The sequence below is a fragment of the Metarhizium acridum genome (assembly GCF_019434415.1).
Source record: "Metarhizium acridum strain ARSEF 324 chromosome Unknown scaffold_29, whole genome shotgun sequence".
NCBI classification, from domain to species: domain Eukaryota; kingdom Fungi; phylum Ascomycota; class Sordariomycetes; order Hypocreales; family Clavicipitaceae; genus Metarhizium; species Metarhizium acridum.
In genome coordinates this window covers 1,544,604-1,565,528 of record NW_027094017.1, presented here as the reverse complement: position 1 = coordinate 1,565,528, position 20,925 = coordinate 1,544,604, and the positions used below count along the sequence as shown (strand labels likewise).

The window sequence follows — 20,925 nt, the reverse complement described above, 5'->3', positions numbered from 1 at the left end:
ATAGCCTGGGGCTTCTTTCTGCCAGTAGCATTTTTGCGGATGACAATCGGATGGTTCGTGGTGCGACCCGCAAACATGCTATTACCTGGAGTGTGTTTGTTCCCAAACCAGGGTGTATTGGATGAGGGCATCCAAGTGTGGACAGCAAGGCGAATCTCGTGGCTGCGCTCAAGACGGTGGTGTGTCGCCGCCAAGCCGATGGTGCTGACAGACAGACTCCCCCAGCTCCAGTAAAGGATTCGCCGCTGTTTCAAGTTCTGCCTCACTGAATTTGAGCAGCTGAGGTGATGCATACAAGGCTTAGGGTGCGGGTCAAGTGGCCGTAGTTCAATACGAGGCGCATCGTGCGTGAACGCGGCGTGTACATGATGGATATAGACATTGATGGTTTACTGTATGACATTGGAAGTGCCGCGCCTCCACCGAGCTTATCCTTCCAAGAGCCTGCTGATTCCTGAATCGACTGTAGAACTGTGGAGAGCGAGGGCACCCCTGAAGATTAAGCAGGCAAGTTGCGTTTCTTTGAGTTATAGTCTTTCTACTCTGTAGCAAAACATGTTTGCCAAATAAGTATATATACTAATATACTATAATACATTATAATGTTGAGTATAATAGCGAGGTGCCGAATCTAGTCAAATAATGTTCACCTTGTACTCTATTTGAACCAAAGTAGTCAACTTCAATCCGTTAACGTACACGAAAGCGCTGCCTTAAACACTCGGATTCGTCAAATGCCGGTCAAGAAGCCCAAGCATAATACGGCGGTTTGGACAATAAAGTTTCGAGCCATTTCGAGTCTTTACCGTATGTGCCACAGTGATCACAGGTCTGGCCCCATTCGACGTTGTGTTCGCCCAAAGTCTGAGACTTGAATAACTCTAAGCATCTTTCAACAACTTACTCCCCGAGCACTGGTGAAGCGATAACCTGAAGAAGTGCAAATTATAGCTCATCGGGGCAAATTTTATGATTCGCATGGAGCTGAATCCTCTACAAATGCCTCCTGATGAACTGACAGACGCCCAACATGCCTCTGCTGAGAATCCTTGGTGTTTCGTGTTCACAACATCTCCAGTACCCGCGCCGGCTGCTTACTTAGTGAATCATGCACACACCTTCGATCCGTGGCTTCTCGATTAATCTAAGAGACGTGTATGGACTAAAAGTTCTCCCCCAGTTTAATCTTCGCTTATGTCCGATGTTGGTTTGTAACTTCACTGCAAATGTGTACAGCTGTACCAACACCACCATCCTCCTTTACCAGCAATCGATAATCCTCTTGTTCAACCGCATCTCCACGATGATGGATGAAGCGGGGTCAACGTCATATAGTGTAAGATTCTTCTATTTTGGAAGCATCTCTCAAGAGATTCCTGTTTTGGTCTATCGTCTTCGGCGTGCCCGTTCGGCGGCGCAAGCGCAGGATACTTTGTTGGCCAATAACAACGCGAACCCGTCCATGATGAGCTCCCTGCATCAGCGGCCCCTAGGCTTTTGAGTCTGGTATGGATCTTCTGAAGACTTGAAAATTTTGTGATGCATGTGATTCACACGGTTACATTGTAGTCTCGCATATGGTCTCGCACTGGATGAGAGAACATATGGATCGTTTCAAGACAACTATTTTCAGGGTTGTTAATTCGATCATGACTACAAGTAAGGATGGGGCACCTGCCTAGTTCAACTTTTATATTCATATTATTTCTATGAAAAAGGCGCGTGAACCGCATTATTGCATACATCCGTCCATGTGAGCATGACAAAGAAAAAGTAAACAGAACAATGCAGCCCTGGCAGACTCAGGAATCTAGTAAACAAAATCACCCAAGATCCGATAATGGCACAGATTTTGTTACCGCCGATTAAAATAATAAAACTTAACAAAAGGGAAAAAAAAAGATACAGCCTGCCAAATGTGGAAAAGGTGAATTTGCGCCGCCCTCTCTTCCGTAAGTATGCCCATGAGTAAGAAATAGTAATTGTGCTGCTGGTAGGAAATGAGATAACAAACCAGGGTAGTGCTAATGCCAAGTGGGCGTGTAAAAGTAGGATGCTGGTAAGTCGTCTCCCACATAACAAGCACCGCTTCGATACCGTCAGATCCAGAAAGAGTATATCAAAGCAGTCTCCAATATTTTTATTTCGTCTTTAGGTGCCAAGGGCACTCATGGTACTGATGAAGTCTGTAGCCAATGCAGGAGGGGAGCCGTATGTGTCTCGAAACGTTGGGGGCCGTACCTCCAAAACAGGATGCCCATTTTCTTGGCCCACTGCTGGGGGCGCTGAATTTGCCGTCAAGACCAATTGCCAAGGTAAGCTCCCAGGGAAACCCTCAGTATGCCGTACCATGTTGAGCATCGACATACTATTTCCGTGCAATGTCTTCAGCATGGTGTGTTGTTAGATCTGTTGTCAAAATAATACAAGACAGAATCCATGTCGGCTCCAGCCGTTGCCGCTGCCGTCTCGACCCCTACTTCTGGCCACTCCCGTTGGACTCCAGATATGGATCCAGAGATATCGAAGTCCATGAAACCGGGAATCTGTGGATACCAGGCATTTTGCATGTCAACAAGGTCAGAGACGCTGAGATGGTCTCCCACAGGCGCACCGAGAGCGCTTGGGTCAAGGACAGTGTGAAACAGCTCGTCCGCGGCGCCCCAATCGGGTTTGTGAAGATCATCAACTGGTCTGTACGGAATGGAGCTCCTGCTTGAGTCGGAAGAAGGCAGTGATGGATGCATAGATTGAGGAATCGTGGATGTGCCCATGGGCGAAATGAATGAAGACGTCGAGTCGATGACGGCGGTTGTTGCTGTAGACATGCGGTCTGATTCATGGCCCGGAATGACTGGGGGACTATGATGAAGAGGAGACTGTGGCATGGAGTTTCCAGACCTGCTGCCGGCATCTGGAGATGAGGCTCCGGAAGATGCAGACCCGGACCGAGATCCGCCAAATGCTCTAACACAAGCCCTCAGGTGCTTCCGCACCAATCTCAGGGACCTACCCTGGTTCAAGAAGTCATTCTGACTGGTTGTATATAGCTTCTTTGCCAACAATTGCATCTTGGTATCGTAAGTGTGCATCATTGACAGATCCATGAGTAAGGCCCCCATCTTTTTCTTGGTGTGAATGAGATTGAGCGCCCGCGCACAGGTGTCTAACGCAAGACAAAACAGGTCGGGAAATGAGGATCGTAGTGATGGTGTGATCCTAAACAAGTCTTGGGGCTGCTCTGAAATCACCGTGAAGATCTGCAAGATCTCTTGGCTAGAGGCACAGAATCTGTCCACTATCTCGGCTGAAACCGCTTCTTCAGCTTGGTCCTGTGGCAACATTGGGAACAGAAAGTGGATAGCCATGATATGGTAGACAAGTAGAACTAAACTTCTCGACGAGACCTCTGTAACCTGCCGGTTGAGAATATGAATGCTCTCCATCAAGACTCTGTTTATCTCGCGGCACACTGCTCCCACATCCTGCGAAGGTTTGCCCTGCTGCATGCGCTGCAGGGCAAGTAGTGGTGCTTCTTGCCAGAAATTTGTTTTCGGTGACCCGGATGTGTCTGTGTCGTGTGGGTAAAGAGCAAAGATGTGGGCAATAACACTGGCAATGTGGGCAAGCGGCCACATTTCGCGAATGACACATTTCTGTTTCTGCAATGTGCTGAAATTTTCCGATACCATATCTAGTTGAATGATGACTGACGATGCTTCCGTCACAGGGAGGAAGATGGAAGTTAGGGAAGTTGGGAGAAGACCAGAAAAATAACCGTTGCCCATTTGAATAAACGCCCAAAGGCTCAATGAATGAGTTGTCCAGTAGAGATAGGCTACAATCTCTTTTTCAACGTCAAATACATCAATCCCATTGATTCGACTTGAAGTCATAGGGGCCGCGGTGCTAGATATTTGCTCTTTAATCTCGGTGGCAATCCTGCCTGCGAGGCCGATGTAGCAGGTAGCACGGCGAATCTGGAACGAGCATAAAGCATTCCAAGCCAAGAGCATCAAGGCTTGAGCCGTTGAAATACCACTAAAGATTCGTGTCGAGATCCCGCTGTACTGGGTGACGCCACCTGAGGAGAACTGCTTGGATCGAAGAGGCCTTGTTCGCAGCTGAGCCGTGGCCCATCGAAGCAGAACGTGGCCACGGGCCATGGCAGCCTCATCACCAATGCTGAAGTTGGCGTCGGCCAACATGGTGGCAACGAGGACTTCATCATGAGTTCCATCACGGAGTTCTCTTAAAAGTAGCGTTTTGGAGACGAGGAATGATAATGGATGTACAGAGAACCAAACATCTATTAGCTGCGTCTGCTGTCGCTGTCCATACTCTGAGAGCGGGTTCCCGCTCAAGGGAACGTTGTCGAACATTGTCTGAGTCTCGTCACTAATCAGCCCGGAAAGGAAAAATCTAGCCCCGCCATCTTCGACGTGATGGCAACCGAGAGAGCCGAATTGGTCCGTAATCAGGCCGACAAGATCGTGTGTTAATAAGTTTAGTATACCGGTGTACTTGACATTTTTGGGGTTGAACTTGGCGGTCATGGTTTCGGGGCGTTCTCTAACAGAGTTTTGGATAGAGCGGTGATAGGCTGCAATCCTCTCTTGCCATGGATTAGATCGTGGGCCGATATCTGTAGAAAAGTTCTCGTAAAACTTTTGTTCCAACGCTTGGGCAATGTTGTCAACGTCGTCCATGGGCATTGGCTCCTCAGAGAAAGTGCCAGTAGGGCTTCCATTTGGCGGTGTGCCACCAGTAGAGGATCTCTGTCGGCCAGAGACTCCATCAGTTCGCATTGCAGGATCTGATCGAGGGCCATCTTGGCTGATTGTTCGAGATTTGGGGCGGGGTGGTTCGAAGTCATATATACAGTCAGCTCCTTGTCTTCGACATGCTTCGCAAATCGTCTCATTGGAACACTTGATCTTGCGTGCGCGGCAAAATGCACACGACCGTCTCAATGGATGTTTAGAAGCCATTATGCAGCGTCGATGATGATCGTAAATAGTCTAGCCAGCAACTGGTGATGATCATAGGGCTGGGACAGGCAGGGAGATGGTAGGTATCGAATGAAACAGTTCTTTGCTCATAAAGGTATTCGAGGCGTGCAATGTAGCCAAGCAAGTGGCAAGAGAAAAAAAAGTCTGATTATAAGACTAATGCAAATGCCAGGTTCGGACCTGCTATCCAGACAATTCAGCTTGGGAAATGGAAATCTTTGAACCCCAGCAGCGAAAGACAATGAGGTGATGAGATCCTCGCTTCTCTTAGGATTTCGAAGAGTAACATGACGAGAAGCTCAAGCATGATATCAATGGGGACCATGGATATTCAAGTACTCGCTGTGCTTCAGCTTCAGACTGCGTTGCTCTACCACAACCTCTGGCTATCCATGGAGCCTATGTAAGACACACGCCCGCCTGCATAGTCGGCTGAGTAGGATTGTGTCAATCCATGGCCATGAGGAAGGCCGACCCTTGTGTCTGGAGTGTTCTCGGAGAGGTAAAACGCCAGGCCAGAAATCATGCCAACATGCCCATCCCCGATACAGGCGCTACTTGGGACCCTGTCGAGCTTGTCTTGGCAGTCACCATGATGTTATTGGCAACCAAGTCCCCGGAACCAGGGTCTGGGCTCCCTGTAAGACAAAGTGTAACTAGCGCCAAGCGGGTTTGGACGTCATGATGGATCGGGTGTCGATGGATATGTCTACCAAGTTGGGGGACGTCGAGAGGTGTTGAAGAGGGGTGTATCAAACAATCGAGAGTCGGAGTGCGAGAGCTTGGAAGGCGTGGGTAGGTTCTAGGCGCACATGGGAGAGGGAAGGTGTGGCCCAGCTTCAAATGTTGTCACACGAAAAAATACCAAAAAACGGGCGTGGCCACGCCACGGTATTTTGTGTGTTATACACCCTTATATTCTCTGCGACAAATGTTCCTGCCCCACCAGACAGTACTCCGTTGAAACATGGGGGATGTAGCTCAGGAGTCCTCGGCGCAGCCTTTCCTGTACCATCACCTCCGAGGCGTTCACACCTACGGCTCATGGACATTGATTACGAGCTTGCGAAGGCGGCGCTAGGTGATAGATGATCGATCTGCCGCGTGGTAAGTGGGTTTTCTGCAGGCGTGTTTCGAGTCTCAGGATGGCCAAGGCACTCGACATCAAAGCCGGACCCATCACCCATCTCCATTTGTTGATCCCTGGATAGTCCCCATGGTCTCGCTTTTTCCTTATAGCGTCTAGTCAAACGGCGTCTAGCTGATAGGATTGATAGGATTCAGCTGTCAATTAAGCCTACTTCCTGTCGGAACTGCCTGTTGGGCGCCCGAAGAGCCGCACCTAGTATGACGAGAGCAGCCGTGCCGACTCGTACGGGAAGTCCGAGGCAGCTTCAGCCTTTTCAAGATACGATGATATCATGGCAGATTGCAGTTGTTGTATGTATGACTACTGCATAACTGTACCACAACGTCAATGGCAACGAGGATGGGCCAGAGATAACCGACTCATGAAATCCCACCACTTCATAGTATCCACGCTCTCCCGCTACGAGAGTTCACCTGAAAGCCATAGTCTCATGGCGCAGCATCCGTCCGATGCTGACAACTTCCAGTATACTCCCGTCGCTGCCAAACATCACCACACGTCACTTAGCCATGGACGAAGATGGAAAGTCGAATGGCTTTCACTTTGAAGCACACACTCTATTCCCAGCATAGCAGAGACAACGAGGAGTAGTAAGACTGACAAAACAAATTAAGTCTAACCAAGTATAAACACGAGGAGGAACCTATTCCTGATACTACATAAACACAATAAGAAATCCAACCACACACACCGGGAGCTTATGGACGCCAAGGGGAACCACCGGGAAGCCTCACGCCATCTGCTACATTCTGGAAGCCTGAACAGTTCTCGCAGCAATTCGGTTTCCATTGCCGCCCCCTCCTCTACCCCTGCTCAACCGTCTCGAATATCCAACTAGCGGACATCTCAGATTCGGAATGTCCTTTCTTATTCACGTGTTCTTCTTTCCGTGGGCAGACGGTGCACCTAAAGCAGTCACAGTTGGCTGGTACTTGTACAGCCAGCCAAGGTAGTTAATCCAAAACCATGTGGGTACAAGGGTGTATAGCAGCCATCTCACAAATGGGCCGGTGCCGTACGGCAATCTTGCTGTATGCAGTAGAGCAAAGTTATCACTAAACTTTGATAGGTCTTTGGTTCGAGGCTCTCTGATCCTGGCGTATGTAGAAAGAATCAGTTCAGAGTCTTCAACGAGAGTCTCACGATTCTCGGCCAACAAGTTGCCTAGCACAGCGGCATCTTCAATGGCTTGACAACCGCCTCTATTTCACGACGACTTTTATCAGCGTGTTGTTCCTAATCCAGATTTCCTCATGCGTTATCGCAATTTTTCCGCGTTCCTCGGATATCAGAAAAGGGGTGGGGTAGGGAACTCACTGTCCAAAGAAGCTCGTCATACTATGGGCGGCTATAATCGTTTAAACAACCTGTCAGCAACTGCACATCTTTCAACACAACGTGTCCAACAAGGATATATGACGAAAAACTCCCCGCTTACCGTCACCTAAAAGTGCCACTCTTCCATTGTACATGGATGGAAATTCCACTTCCTGGAAGACGTTACTGGCAATGACCCTCTCCGATTTGTCGATGACTACATATGGTCAGCTTTGGTAGAGCGGAATTTTCCTGCTGCGCACCCCCTTGACAAAGAGGTATGCGCTATACCATTGAGGATGTTCTTACTGCTTCCAAATTGGCCTTCCTCCGCGAATGGATGGAAAGCTCGGCCATAGACTTCCTTGATGGCTGCGGGCGTGATCGAACCCCATACCGAGCGATTTTTATCGACGTCTCCCTCCGCTTTCTGAAACAGGGTTCAAGTCAGCAAGGCATGTAGATCCCTATGTTTCATGCCTAGTGAACTAAGACAGGTTCCCATGTGGCATTTTCGATCCATGTTGCCTATCTTTAGATCAGCAGTTTGATGTCCGAATCTGAGGAAACGAACGGAGGCTCTGCCATGTGTTTTTACCTTCGACTTGAATGCCTCATGAACTGACGGGTTGGGAAAGGCAGCCCCCTGATATTCAAGCTTTCCGCAAAAAAGTAATAGTTTGAACTCACCTTGACCCCAATATACCACTGTCTGTTATCCTTGCATGGCCAGGTGGTCAGGATGGCTTGATCGTAAAGCATCCAATTGGCAACACCAAGCTCCTTGGGGCCACAGTTTGGTAGCGGGCTGGTTATTCCAGAAAAATGCACACGTCCAGTGAACTGGATGGTATTGGCCGCCGCCTCCTGACCAGTTTTGCGCAAGAGAGCTCGTCGGACAGCTGATCGGATGCCATCTGCTCCGACAATAATAATGCCACGATACTCTGTTTCTCCCTCAATAACGACACGCACGGGCTCGCCGGGAGTGTCAACTATGTCGACAACCTTGGAGCCCAGAACAACATTCTCTTCTTCGCCCGCCGCCTTGTAAAGAAGTCTGTGGAAGTTGTGTCTCTCAGCAGACAGGATTGGGTAGCCATAAGTAGGCTCAAATGTGTCCAAACTCAAGCTATTCCACCGGGTAGCATTGCGCCAGATCTGCAGCTTTTGCAGCTTCTGGGCAGTCTCCCGAAGTTCTTCGTAGACACCAATCTGATCAAGGACCCGAAGAGCATTAGGGGCCAGAGAAATTCCAGCACCAACAGGCTGCAAAACCTCGGTTCTCTCCAGAACTTTGCAAGTGATGCGCAGCCGTTTGCAGATTGCAGCGAGTGTAAGGCCACCGATACCGGCGCCAACAATGATGACTTCAGCATCCACCTTGGACATGATTGAGAAGTAGATGAAACTGTGATTAAAATTCAGAATAATGCGGGAGTTAAAGAAAGCTTAACCTATTATTATTATTATTGGATGTTTCGGAAGAATGAACAGGATGTGCCTTTGCAACTTTGTTTTTCCTCGAAGTATGATCTTCCAAAGCCTATTTGTAGCATACCACAAGCTTGTGAAATGCTAGACATCGTACGACTTGGCCGTCCAACTTGCGGCTTTGCCGATGGAAGGCGGAGGTACAAGCATGCAATACGGCGGATGCTAGACCATTGTTCGGACTCGTCGACGGAGAAAGCGGACAGATGACATTCCGGAGAATAATGTCAGATCATGCAAGTAGTATGCGGACCGGCACGGAAGCGAATTCACGTTATATTTGATCAGCAGTATGTGCGTAAATCATTGGCAGCAAGATCTGGATATCAAGATTCCAGTAGCAACATAAACTGAACGAAATACACAAGACTGCGGGTGTGTTTCGTAAGGAGGCCAGCCCGTAGAACAACAGATTGAAAGGGCTATTCATGGGTCATTTAAGACAGGATAGTAAATGATGTAAATAGAACGAATTACAGTGATTACAGTGTGCATATATACTCACAATTCGCTTCATCGGGATTTTCCGCACAGATCCAAAAAGTGCGGCCTAGATACTTATTTTTTTCACATTTTGTCGACAACATCATGAAATTTGAACACTTCCTGGAACGCAGATGCCTGGTTTATACTAAAATTAGAGATTTTAACAGTTCTGATCAAACATCAAAACCCTTTTCTCATCCAAATGCAAGCAAAACGGCCCCTGCACAGCAATACTCTGTGGTTTGTTTACAAATAGGCAGACAGACCAGGGTAGAGCAACAGAAAGTTCATGGAAATATTCCATTTTTATCATTAAAAAGCAGGATCTGTCAAGTTCCCCTTTTTGGCTTTTCATTTGTTCGAATATACAAGGAAATAAAAAAAAGGAAGCAAATAATAGTCCGCCAGGACGACTGATGCTACTACCCTATATTACCCTTTTAGTACAAGCGCCGACAAGGATGTGGTGCTGAAATCAACCAGACCTCGCATCTCATCCGACAACCATCACCTAATTTCCGGCAGTTTAATTGGAACGCTGTGCTGAAGTAAAGAAACGCGTTACTTTATGAATTAAATGCCGAATATTGATTCCGTCTTCGCGACAATCAAGTTATCATTGCCCCGACCAGCCGTGGCTGCTCCTGAGAGCGCAACACTCACGCGGAGTCACGCCCTACGAGAAGGATAAGTCGATGCCATCAGGAAGATGGCCTAGCGTATTGATCAGTAAAACCCTCTTTGTTTATAATATAGATATGGGCTTACCAAAGCATATCTGCAATGCCAACTCGGTTTTTCTCGAAGTCAAGAATGATGTACTTCTCCTTCGCAAACGTCTCGCCAAAGTTCCCGATGCTGTAGATGGAATAACTCGGTCAGCTCTTGTCGATTGTTCCATTGCGAACGCGAAGTGGCTGGGTCAGGACTCACAACTTGTCACCACTGGCAAGGGCTCGGACGTTGAGCACGCAAGAACCGTCCTTCATCTTCTCGACATACATTTCGGGGGTGACGGCCCATTCTCGGCTACTGCCAGTGAACTTGTACTTGATATCGGGGAACAACTTGAGCTTGGAGCAGTCGACAGAGAAGAATATCTGGTCTCCGTTGTTGGGAGGCTCCTTGAGTTCCACGGGTTTTCCACCAGTCATCTGGGTCAGTCTGGCGTAGGCGTTTGGAGTCAATGGAGTGCCACGACCGTAACTGGCGTGGTCGAAAATGGCGCCCTTGCCAGAACTATTTGAAGTAGGCTCAATCTTCTGGACTTCGGTGCCAATCTTGAGGCCTTCAAGCTCGACACCCCAGTAGTTGTACATGGGCGGGTTATACACAAAGTCTAGGGTGTTGACATCGGGGTACAGCCTCACATCATACCACCAGATCTTTTGGTTCTTGATGAGGTCGCGGCGGATGCCACCCATGGTCTGGATACCATCATGCCCGTTGCAAACGGACTTGCGAGATTCTTCATGGCAGTATACAAATCCAGTATGTGCCGTTCTCCAGTGGCCATTCTTCCATTGCTGATAGTAGGCGGACTGATTGTCAACTGGTGGCGAAAGTGTCAGCAAACACAGCCCGGCTTACCTTGACAGCTAATGCCAGGCTTCATCTTACCGTCGTCACCACGAAAGACTGGTGACATGCCGACAATACCTGTGAACGGGAATGGGGCTCCATACTTCCCCGAGACGTTAAATTGGAGGTCTGTTAACTGAAGGACAGTTTCACCCGTAACTGGCCCAACGTGCAGCAAATCTGAGCCATACTCGATGCTCATGGGGTCTTGCATGAAAAAGTGGTTGGGCTTCCATGAGCGATCTGCGTACTCGCTTGTCAAATTCTTGAACGACGTGGAATTGCGAGGATCCCAGTACGGCTGCTGAGGATGCAGACAAAGGCTCGGATTCCACTGGCCATAACACTTGGGCGTAGTCACAATGTTGCTGACCCAGGTCCAATCGACAAAGATTTTGTACTCGAATCTGGGCGATCCAACACCAATTCTTGAAACAAATCCAAGAGGATCCCAGTCAAGTGGCAAGTCATATTGCCCTCCACGTGGATTCCAAGAACCAGGCCTGTCACTCCACCGTCCGCCAGGACCCCAGCGAGCTTCATCCACGCCAGTGGGAGGAACGGCCGCAGGCACTGCGTAGGCAGTTCTAAGTAGTAGTAGGTAAGACACCAAAGTGGCCTTGTATGTCATTGTTACTGATACCTCCTAGTTAACGAAATGTTTAGGTCGTGGCCTGGCACGTGTCGGGCATCGACAGAGGGATTCCGTTGCCACCGCAACCCTAGCAACAGAATGGAGTTTTTCACAAGATAGAATGTTCGTCGAATAGTTTCAGATGGAAGTAATGCCCAACTGACACTAGTGGAATGCAGGAACTTACTTCTTTTCTATCTTACTGGTCAGTTGATGGTGGATGCCTTGCCCTCTGAGATCAGGCGTACCCCTAACACGTGGCTGATGGGAATAAAGACTGATTCGGTTTTCGTGGATTTTCTTGCCACTCGATGAATTCAACATTATTCTGACAGAAATTCGCCGACTTCTTGTACTCCTCTCTTGCCCGGCCAGCTCTCCGGTAGTAAGCGCCATACCGCCGCCGCCTCCGCGGGCTGGCGGAAGCATAAGATGATATCCAGGACTTTGATCTGCAACACCGGGGTGCATTCTCAACCGAGTAAGAATAGTACGGACCGTTTGATTTATGCTGGATGTATTGATTTAGAACGGGGTTTGCACGTTCTGCCTCCCCACTCGTGCCGTGATGATGGACCACCTTGACCGCACCAAGACTCACCTCACCCTCGTGAGCCCTTGACCTTTGCCACCGTGACATACCATCACGAAAATTTACCGAAATCAATGTGGAGGTGGTCCAGTTTGAAACTTAGCCCGTGGGTGGCCAGTATGCCTCCGACTCGAAAATGTGCTCTGGAGGCTTGTCTAGGGAGTCATCCGCCATCATGGCTAAGACGGGTCACTCATTCACGAGGACCCTTTTAGTGACACTTACTATCCATGGAGGTAACCCGAACAAGAGTCAAAGGCAGGGCTACTGCAACCGGAGCAATTCCAGACGGCTGTGCTGAAGGTTATTTCCCATTCGGGACGCAAGCTCTCCTAAGTAGCCAGGTAGCTTGACACGCCATCAACAAGAAGATCGGCTTTCATCGCCTCCTCATTTCTAGATACGTGCTTGGGACTCGTTCTCTATCGCCCTCGGCATTCGTCCCTATGCTCGCGGAGGCGAATTGATGCAGATAATATAAAGCTTGAGGCTTGGGAAGTGGTAATGAGTGTATTGGACTCCAGAACTTCACATTTCATTCACAGGCTCACAGTCGTTGATTGCATTCTTTGCTTCTTCAGAGTTGAACTCATGCCATCCTAGATCTTCAGGAAATAGACTTCTCTCGCAGGTTTTTGGTCTCCCCCAAAAAGTTTTGTTTCACATCAACAGGCCTGGATTGCCCGTTGTTCACCGGAAATCCATCACATACAGAGATTTCCTCACATTGACAATAATTTGACCTCATTTAGCAAAGACTGAGATACCCACACCCATTTTTTGAACAGTCTTCTATTCTTATCGAAAAACACGGCGTGTTTACTGTTATGCTCGACGCATCATGGAAGTCATTACTTTGATTCAGGGCGATGACATGTCTGATCTGACTCCTCTTTTTCTTGTTCACGCGATTTCTGGAGTTGCTCTTCCCTTTTTTCATCTTGATTCCCTTAGTGATGACGACAGACCGGTATACGGCATCACAAGTCCTCTGCACTGCCCCGGCAGCAATAACCTCAAGTATCCCACCAGCCTCAAAGATCTGGCTGCCTTTTATCTCGACGGCATTCGTGATATTCAGCCTGAAGGACCATACCTCTTGGGCGGATGGTCCATGGGCGGCATGATCGCCATGTTCATAGCACAAATGCTGGAAGCTCGAGGAGAAGAGGTCTACAAAGTTATCATGATTGATTCTGCCAACCCGGAAGTTTTTCCAAGCTTCAAGAGCAAAGAAGAACATCAGGAATTTGTCAAAGTCACCTTTGACCGCACTATTTCAGCTGGTGGGCTACAATCCGGTGATGGTGATGGCCCCGACCACTTTCCTGCCTCGCCCTCCATGACAAGCAACTACGAAATGGGCGACTACATTGTGACTCAATCTCGGCACTCTAATGTCTGGAACAGTCCTTCAAGCCCGACGATATCGAGTGCTCGATCCAGCGCAGCCAGCATTTTCGACACTAACAGCCCCTTCACGTCTCCATCTCCGCTTTCCGACGGCTTCTTAACCGATGATTCTGATTGCGATTCAGACTGTGGCTCTGATTGCAATGAGCCGCCCGCCATGGAAGAATTTCTGCAGCAGATCAAGACCCATATCCACCGGGGTCTTGATCTCGTTTCCAGTGTCAAGCCCGGCGACCTCTTTACGCCCGGCACCAAGTCCGATTTTGACGCGGTTCTTATCAAATGCACTACAGAGCCCATCGACGTCGCAAAAGAATACAAAGCAAATGCGGGTGCACAGCTGATTGAGACTGTCATGAGAGAGCAGAATATGCGGTGGAATCCGTCGCAGTTCCGAAGCTTCCAGTCCATCCCTTTCAGCGGAGACCACGATGGTGCATTTCAGCCACGATTTGTTGGAGAACTGAGCTCCATCCTGCGAGAGTGCATTGAAGACGTTGAGTAGCTTGATAACCCCGAGGCAACAAGGGAAATGGCCACAGACAAGTATGTTTTCGTGTACGTCTGGAATCTATCAACCCTGAAGTCATCTAGACATACACAACCTGGACAGGCATGAAGTTGGACTATGGCTCAATATTTTTCCCCTCTCTTTATTTTAATGTTGAGCATACGCTGGCGGCGGCGTCAAATGTCTTTTACAACTTCCACATGTCTAACGACGGGGCGATAAGAGTGCATGTCCATGGCATTCAGAGAGTTCGTTCGCTATCAAGTTAAGCTCTTCATTATGCAGCTTCCTCGAACCAATAGCTTGGCTTCATCTTTGGTAAGAATAAAGTGTAGTTCAAATTAAGTTGCTGCCTCTAAGCTCCTCATGACTTCCTTCAGCCCAAAATGACGCAACCATCTGCAGCAACCATGTCTCCGGGCACGCCACATCGTTTCATGTGTTTGTCGGCTGCAGAGGTGCCTCCTAATCCTTGACTACTGACACATCGGAGGTCCACGGTCGACGTCCGGAGGCAAATAGCCACTAAGAGAATAATAGAAAAGATGTACACGCCTCGTAAAGCTTTTGTTGTTTTGGGGGTGGGGGTCCTCAAGTCAGCTGGGTGACGAGGTTTGTTCTCTCCGTCTGTTGACGAAGATACAAAGTGATGTGGCGACTTATGTCTGCTCACCCGAGACTCAGTTTGCAGTCGAGCAGACTTGGACGTGGCTTGGCCACCCATATTCGTGCAATGCTATTCTTTCTGCATAGCCAAGTCTTACTAGTAACTCGCAAGTTCCCCATCATAGTTAGCAGACAAATACAACCCCTAGATGCAGCCCCCCTCCCTTTGCCTCCCCGGTAGCCCAGAGCACCATCTTTTGGCCCCCGACATAAGTCGGAGAGATGCCGTGGGACAAATCTGCGGTCACGGCACACTAACTGTCCGATCAAAATGGGTTTGGCTTTACAGAATAATTCTCGGTTTTAGATAGAGGCCATGTGCGATGTGCGGAAACAAGCTACGCTATGACGAAAGCCGTGGTTCTGACATCGCGGTTCGCGCCGGGGGTGCGAGATGGCGAAGGAAGGCGAGTGATGTTGCCAGCAGTGCAATTAGTGTTGTCTTCTAGAAACATTTGATGCTTGTCATTGGGGGTTGTACCATACGTTAAGCAAGGTCATGTGTGTTTCTGCATATGGTAGAGTTTTGTACGCTGTCCACACGCTGGAAAGGAGCCATTGAATACATGGGGAACACAAGGTCAAGGCAGAGTATAACTTCATTTGACACCTCGCGTGTGCTAGCTATTATGTGTGACAGTACTGAATAGTATAGCACTTGATATACAGGAACCTTGGCAAGCCAGGTACTCTGCCGTTTGCAAGACCGAGATGCATACAAGTCGCGGGGGGGAAAGAATCTTCATTCAGCTCATTCTAGGCCACCATATGAATTGGTTTGCAAAACATACCTTGTGAAACATGTCTCCCAATATTTGAAGCAGCAAAACAGAATCATTGGGCGCTCATAGCGTCGTGTCATCTAGTAGCTTTGCTCATTCGAACCCGTACGCCACCTCGAAGCCAGGGCGTTCCAACCTTGTCAAAGTTGAGATTTGAAAAGTCAGTCTTTTCCGGGATGTCCTCAGTTTCCCAAGCAAAATCATATTCTCGTATGAGTGTAGCCACCGTCCTGGCCACTATTATCATGGCCATTTTCTCACCTACACATCTGTGGCTGCCGCCGCCGAATGGAAGGAATTTCACACCATTCGTTTTGTTATCTATTTGCACAATTTCTCCCTCGTTGCTGATCCACCGCTGCGGGTTCCGAACTTCCGGCTCAGAGTAGTTCTCTGGGTCAAGGTGCGTGAGATATGGACTTATAGACACTACTGCTCCCTTGGGGATGGTCACGTTGGACTCAGGAATGCATACATTCTCGCGAGCCAGCCGCAGGAGCTTCATTCCGCAGTAGTATCTTGCCGTTTCCTTGATGCAGGCTTGGAAGAGAAGCGACTCTTCTCCCTCGGGCGTCGAGCGCAACTCGCTTGTCACTTGTTTCATGGTGTTGGGGTGGCGCAGAAGCTGAGTTATATTTTAGTTCAATGGCTTGGTGATTATGCAACTGACTCGTTCTGCTTACAGCAACTATATTCCAAGAAATGCTAGCAGCAGTGCTTGTATGAGCAGCAAACATGAGCATGGTGTGGTGACTGGGCATAAGATGCTTCAATGGCACTGTTGCGCCGTCTTCCATGGTGAACGCAACGTAATCCCGTAGAGGCCGAATTTCACTTTTATCTTGCCTGTCTCTCTCATGGAGTCGCTCCGTGAATATTTCCTTGAAACGATTTCGTGCCCTCTGTAAGCGCCGCGCAGGTGGGTGAGGAACCCAGTCAGGCAAGATGAAAGACCACAAACTGCCAATATCGGCTTCCATAGAATGCAGCAGATTAAACAGCTCCGCCGTATTGTGGTCGTAAAAGTCTTCTCCCATGAGAGACCTAACGATGATCTTGTGCACAAGATAAGAAACCGTGTCGAATAGCTCGAAGCCATCCCGCGATGACCACTCGGCGGCAGCCTTTTGCGTCTCCTCCACAGACACTGCGGCAGCATATTTTTGTGCCGTACCGGAGCTTACGTAGCGACTGAGTGAGGATAAAAGGACGCGGTAATGATCCCAGTAGCCGCGGTGGATGATTTTGTTTAGAAACAATCCCTGATGGTAGTCAGTGTTCTGATCAGAATTGACACGGCGGCACTTCTCACCATGCCACCAACAAACGACCAGACATCTTCTCGCGTCTCGAGGTACACCTTGTTGAGTTCATTGCCACGGAGCCAAACATTGTACACTGAAAGAACCCGAATACTGAATACATCACCACACTGTCTCGTGGCTTTCTGTATAAGTCCAATGGGCTTCGTTGCGAAGTCTTTGGCGTCACTTAAAAATGCAAGGGAACCCTCGCTCTTATACCCGGGCAATGAAATAGGTGAACTTCTTCTAAGAGAGGTTAAAATTGCTGCAGCAGTAGTAGTAAGTAAGATGACGACCGGCGTGAAGAGTGCCATGGCCGTAGTAGTTGCGATGGCTGTCGTACGAGACGAACGCTTCATTCTCTAATTCCTCCTGGACTCTGTATTTTTTTTTTAAAAAAAAAAACCAGGACATGTAAGAAGCCCTAATTTAAGTATAAAATTTTGATTCATGGTACAGTGCTCATAAGACGCCACAGACCTCCGACTTCACGAGGCATATTCTGGTCACCTCCGCTCCGTGCCTTGCACCGTCATTTGATGTCACTCTCTGGTCGAAGACAATAGCCCTGATTCAAAAAAAAGACTGCAATTTGTGTTGACAAATCATCTGTTTAAGCGTTTCACGTTGCCTGGGTGTGTCTATATGAACTACCACCGACGTTCCGTGGTGGCGCGGACGGCGACGCTTGGGATGACGACTTTGCGACAAGTCGTCTGAGCTTCAATCATGTCAGACATGAAAGCCGATGATTAATGTATGTAAACTTAAAATGAAACCGGTCGGGGCTGTCATTCGAGTCAATCAGCATAGCATGGCCTTTTGCAGTAATTGGGCATGCTTAATACCTCCGAGCGTCTCTCCATATAGAGTGGCTTGCGTGCCACATCAGCTCCCGCTTAGTTGTTCAGGGATCTGCAAGAAGGAAAGTTTCGCTGATGATTATTCAATAAAAATGAAATCAAAAGACCGGCCCAAGCTGTAGTTTACCGTGGCCTCATCTTGGTTAGTGTTTTGTGAAATCGGGCTGTATAAGCCGGGGCATAAATAGCGCGTGTGCAGCACCTCGATTGTCGAACATGACCTAATACAACTAAGTACCTAGGTAGGTATGTAGTATTTCAGATACCTACATGCCTTGGTTTCGGGTTCAAATGTTCCGGTTTGTGTTTGGGGTTCAATCTAAAAAGGCAAGGCCCAAGCAAGGCCCCTCGCTCGACTGCTTCGTGCCTTCTTCAACTGAGGACAGCTTCGCCGCCGTTGCCTCCGTCACCCGCTTGCTTCTCTGCACTTCCCTTTGCATAAATTTCTCCGAGAAGCGCAAAAATGAGGAAAAGGCTCCTTTTACACAATAAAATATCAAAAATCTGTATTTTTTAATTGTATTTTATTTTGCTTCCCACCATCACCAGCTGCTTGTGTTTGCACCACCGTGCACTTGTCAGCTTGGGCATGTTTTTCTTCCATCCCCTGACAATGGGCGCCCCACGACGGCCTCGTGTATCCATGTCCCTCGCCTGGCATGAATCAACATATTCATCCCCACGTGTAGCCTACGAGCGACTCAAATCGGGATACTCTAAAAAAACGGATTGTGGCAATTCCTTGTACCACCCATGCGCTGCGCTGTCATCTTCTGATGGAGCCGCGGATGACTCTGAACCTAAGCTACCAACAGTTATAACGATTGATGTCGCATATTCATGCTGGCCGCGGATGAAATGGTCCCAAAGAAACCGGAGATGGATGCCCGACACCCCAGATTCAACGTCCAACGTCGACAGCAGCCGGAGCATAGCAGATACCGAAATATCCCATATCGTTGTCCCTGATGGCGGCTTGAGGGCCTGGCTTGTCGTTGTGGGTGGCTTCATCGTCTACTTTTTTATCTTCGGTGAGTCTTATTTCCTGCGCCTTCAGGTTTAGCGTGTGTGCCTGACATCGCAGGGCTTTTAAACGCTTTTGGAAGTTTTCAAGACATCTACACTGACGGTGTGTTTGGATCCTATCCGTGGAGACATGCTATGCCTGGACAAGTTTCATAGATTGGAGGCATCCAGGTATTTCCACTTGATGGCGAACATCCGACCCCAATATGCTCACATTTGTTTAGCTGTGCATTTCCTTCTGCGGTGGCCTTATATCTGGGCCGATGTTTGACAAGTAGGGAGCGCGTTGGCCGATGATCACGGGTGCTGTGCTCGCTTCTGCGTCCTTGCTAGGTTCTGGGTTCTCAACCAAGTTTCCGCACTTCTTGGTCAATCAAGGCATCTTTTTTGGCACGGGAATTGCGTTGCTGTATGTGTCTGCCTGCCTGCCAGCCTGTTTGTCTTCTTGCGAAGCCGCACAGAAACCGGTCGCTAATTCGAAACGTTGCCTGGATAGATATTACCCGGCCACCGGCGCCATCACGGAGTGGTTCAACGAGAAGAGGCCTTTGGCTTTAGGAATCGCCGCATCGGGGTCCTCTGTTGGGGGGGCTCTTTGGTCGACATATGTACCGGAACTGAATGATAAGTTACCACATGGTGTTGTTTTTCTGGTGATTGGAGGCATCGCGACTCCTCTGCTCTTTCTTGGTTGCTTGCTCATTCGAGAAAGAAAAGGAGCGGCTGGTCATGATGAGTCTGGCGATGAAGTTCGACCATCTCAACGGAGTATTCGGTCAGCCGTTCTCGAGTGGCGGTTTCTCGCATTGACCTGGTCTCTAGTCATTCTGTATACCGGTGTTTTGATTCCGTTCCACTTCCTCGTAGTCTACGCCAGGGAAAAAGAGGTCTCAGAAGACGTGGCATATAACCTGGTCGCATTCACATACTTGGGCTCCATTCTTGGGAGAATCGGCTCAGGCCTGCTTGCCGACTTCTTTGGCTGGTGAGTGCAGCATGGGCTTGGAATCCTCGTGCCAAATATAGCTGATTCAAACTAGCTTCAATGTCCTGTTTTGGATGAGTATCATAGTTGGGGTGGTGACACTATGGTGGACACAGGTGCATACTGCGGCAGAACTGATTGCATTCGCTGTTTTATTTGGCATCTTCTCAGGTGGCCTTGTACCCACGGGCTCTGCTTGTGTGGCACAAACGACTCCGGACATGGGACATATCGGTCTTCGAATTGGTGTAATGATGGCTTTCTGCGCAGCCGGTGCCCTTGGTGGCGCCCCTTTAAGTGTTGCCCTTCTAAACATAGCTGGTTAGGGAGTGGTTCAAGGATTTGCTGCACTTGTATCTCTCATGGGTGCTGCCGCCATTTAGTGGGTGAGGCTGAGATGGGAATCTCGTTGGTGGGCGAAGTTTTAGATTGTCGAGTTCCGTAGCTAGATTCGTCTCCTAGGCAGGGTTCTGCGGCATATTCTTTACGATTAGTATTAATACTAGCATGCATTTTCACAAACGACCATGCATTGCCGACCCTCGTTTTGTATCTATGGATTACTGACTATAGAATAGTTCGGTTGAAAGCAGGGACATGTCTGGAAGGCTGGTTTCAATTTCTACCCGTTTCGGTTCCTGAAAGGATTCTGTTGACATCCTATTCTGTGACTAACCGGCAAAGAGACTTCAATATTGGACACCTGTACGGAGCACAGGCATTCGGGACGCTTAAGTTGCGCATTTTCTAGAACAACACCGGAAAAGAGTTCCTTGTATTTCCAATACTGTGTTCTAATTATGAATTGTGAGGAAGCACCTTTTTCTTCACTGTGCGGCTTTGTGATATTTTATGGACGTTGCCGCCCTCCGCCGGACATCGGCGTTAGTATAGGCTCCGACCGTATGCGGGATCGGCACATGAATGCCGTTTCCCTGTTTTCAAAGAGACTCGGCGATTCAAAACATGGCTCTTTTAGACATGTTGGAGTGGCGGGAAATGTGACTCCAAGTTGTTCCGCTCATGTATGGGAGACATTGACTCGTACTGGTCACTCCATCAGTTAAAATCGTCAAAATGCAGTGGCAAGCACCCACGCATTGAGAAAT

General features: G+C 48.7%; 7 protein-coding genes across 7 annotated transcripts; 2 read left to right on the top strand and 5 right to left on the bottom strand.

Moving 5' to 3' along the window:
- Positions 1-1,717: 1,717 nt before the first annotated feature.
- On the bottom strand, positions 1,718-5,041 carry J3458_004555 (uncharacterized protein). Its single transcript, XM_007809261.2, has one exon. It carries the CDS (start codon positions 4,989-4,991, stop codon positions 2,388-2,390), a length of 2,604 nt encoding a protein of 867 aa, XP_007807452.2. The 5' UTR covers positions 4,992-5,041; the 3' UTR covers positions 1,718-2,387.
- Positions 5,042-7,033: 1,992 nt separating this feature from the next.
- J3458_004554 (uncharacterized protein) lies at positions 7,034-8,878 on the bottom strand (the record flags this gene model as incomplete). Its single annotated transcript, XM_066118279.1, has 5 exons — positions 8,170-8,878; positions 7,771-7,909; positions 7,601-7,696; positions 7,480-7,510; positions 7,034-7,364 (listed from the first exon to the last, which is right to left on the bottom strand). The coding sequence occupies exons 1-5, from the start codon at positions 8,869-8,871 to the stop codon at positions 7,034-7,036; spliced, it is 1,299 nt and encodes a 432-aa protein (XP_065976882.1). The 5' UTR covers positions 8,872-8,878.
- Positions 8,879-10,223: 1,345 nt separating this feature from the next.
- On the bottom strand, positions 10,224-10,883 carry J3458_004553 (uncharacterized protein; the record flags this gene model as incomplete). Its single annotated transcript, XM_007809263.2, has 2 exons — positions 10,224-10,317; positions 10,393-10,883. The coding sequence occupies 2 exons, from the start codon at positions 10,881-10,883 to the stop codon at positions 10,224-10,226; spliced, it is 585 nt and encodes a 194-aa protein (XP_007807454.2).
- Positions 10,884-11,026: 143 nt separating this feature from the next.
- Positions 11,027-11,671, bottom strand: J3458_004552 (uncharacterized protein; the record flags this gene model as incomplete). The annotated part of the gene is made up of 1 exon (XM_066118278.1): positions 11,027-11,671. One exon carries the CDS (start codon positions 11,669-11,671, stop codon positions 11,027-11,029), a length of 645 nt encoding a protein of 214 aa, XP_065976881.1.
- A 1,436-nt stretch (positions 11,672-13,107) lies between these two features.
- On the top strand, positions 13,108-14,554 carry J3458_004551 (putative secondary metabolism biosynthetic enzyme; the record flags this gene model as incomplete). Its single annotated transcript, XM_007809264.2, has 1 exon — positions 13,108-14,554. One exon carries the CDS (start codon positions 13,108-13,110, stop codon positions 14,182-14,184), a length of 1,077 nt encoding a protein of 358 aa, XP_007807455.2. The 3' UTR covers positions 14,185-14,554.
- Positions 14,555-15,714: 1,160 nt separating this feature from the next.
- Positions 15,715-17,256, bottom strand: J3458_004550 (uncharacterized protein; the record flags this gene model as incomplete). Its single annotated transcript, XM_007809265.2, has 3 exons — positions 15,715-16,263; positions 16,322-16,900; positions 16,951-17,256. The coding sequence occupies 3 exons, from the start codon at positions 17,254-17,256 to the stop codon at positions 15,715-15,717; spliced, it is 1,434 nt and encodes a 477-aa protein (XP_007807456.2).
- Positions 17,257-18,228: 972 nt separating this feature from the next.
- On the top strand, positions 18,229-20,352 carry J3458_004549 (uncharacterized protein). The gene is made up of 5 exons (XM_066118277.1): positions 18,229-18,836; positions 18,890-19,002; positions 19,056-19,240; positions 19,328-19,816; positions 19,872-20,352. Exons 3-5 carry the CDS (start codon positions 19,125-19,127, stop codon positions 20,140-20,142), a joined length of 876 nt encoding a protein of 291 aa, XP_065976880.1. The 5' UTR covers positions 18,229-18,836; positions 18,890-19,002; positions 19,056-19,124; the 3' UTR covers positions 20,143-20,352.
- The last annotated feature ends 573 nt before the right edge of the window (positions 20,353-20,925 follow it).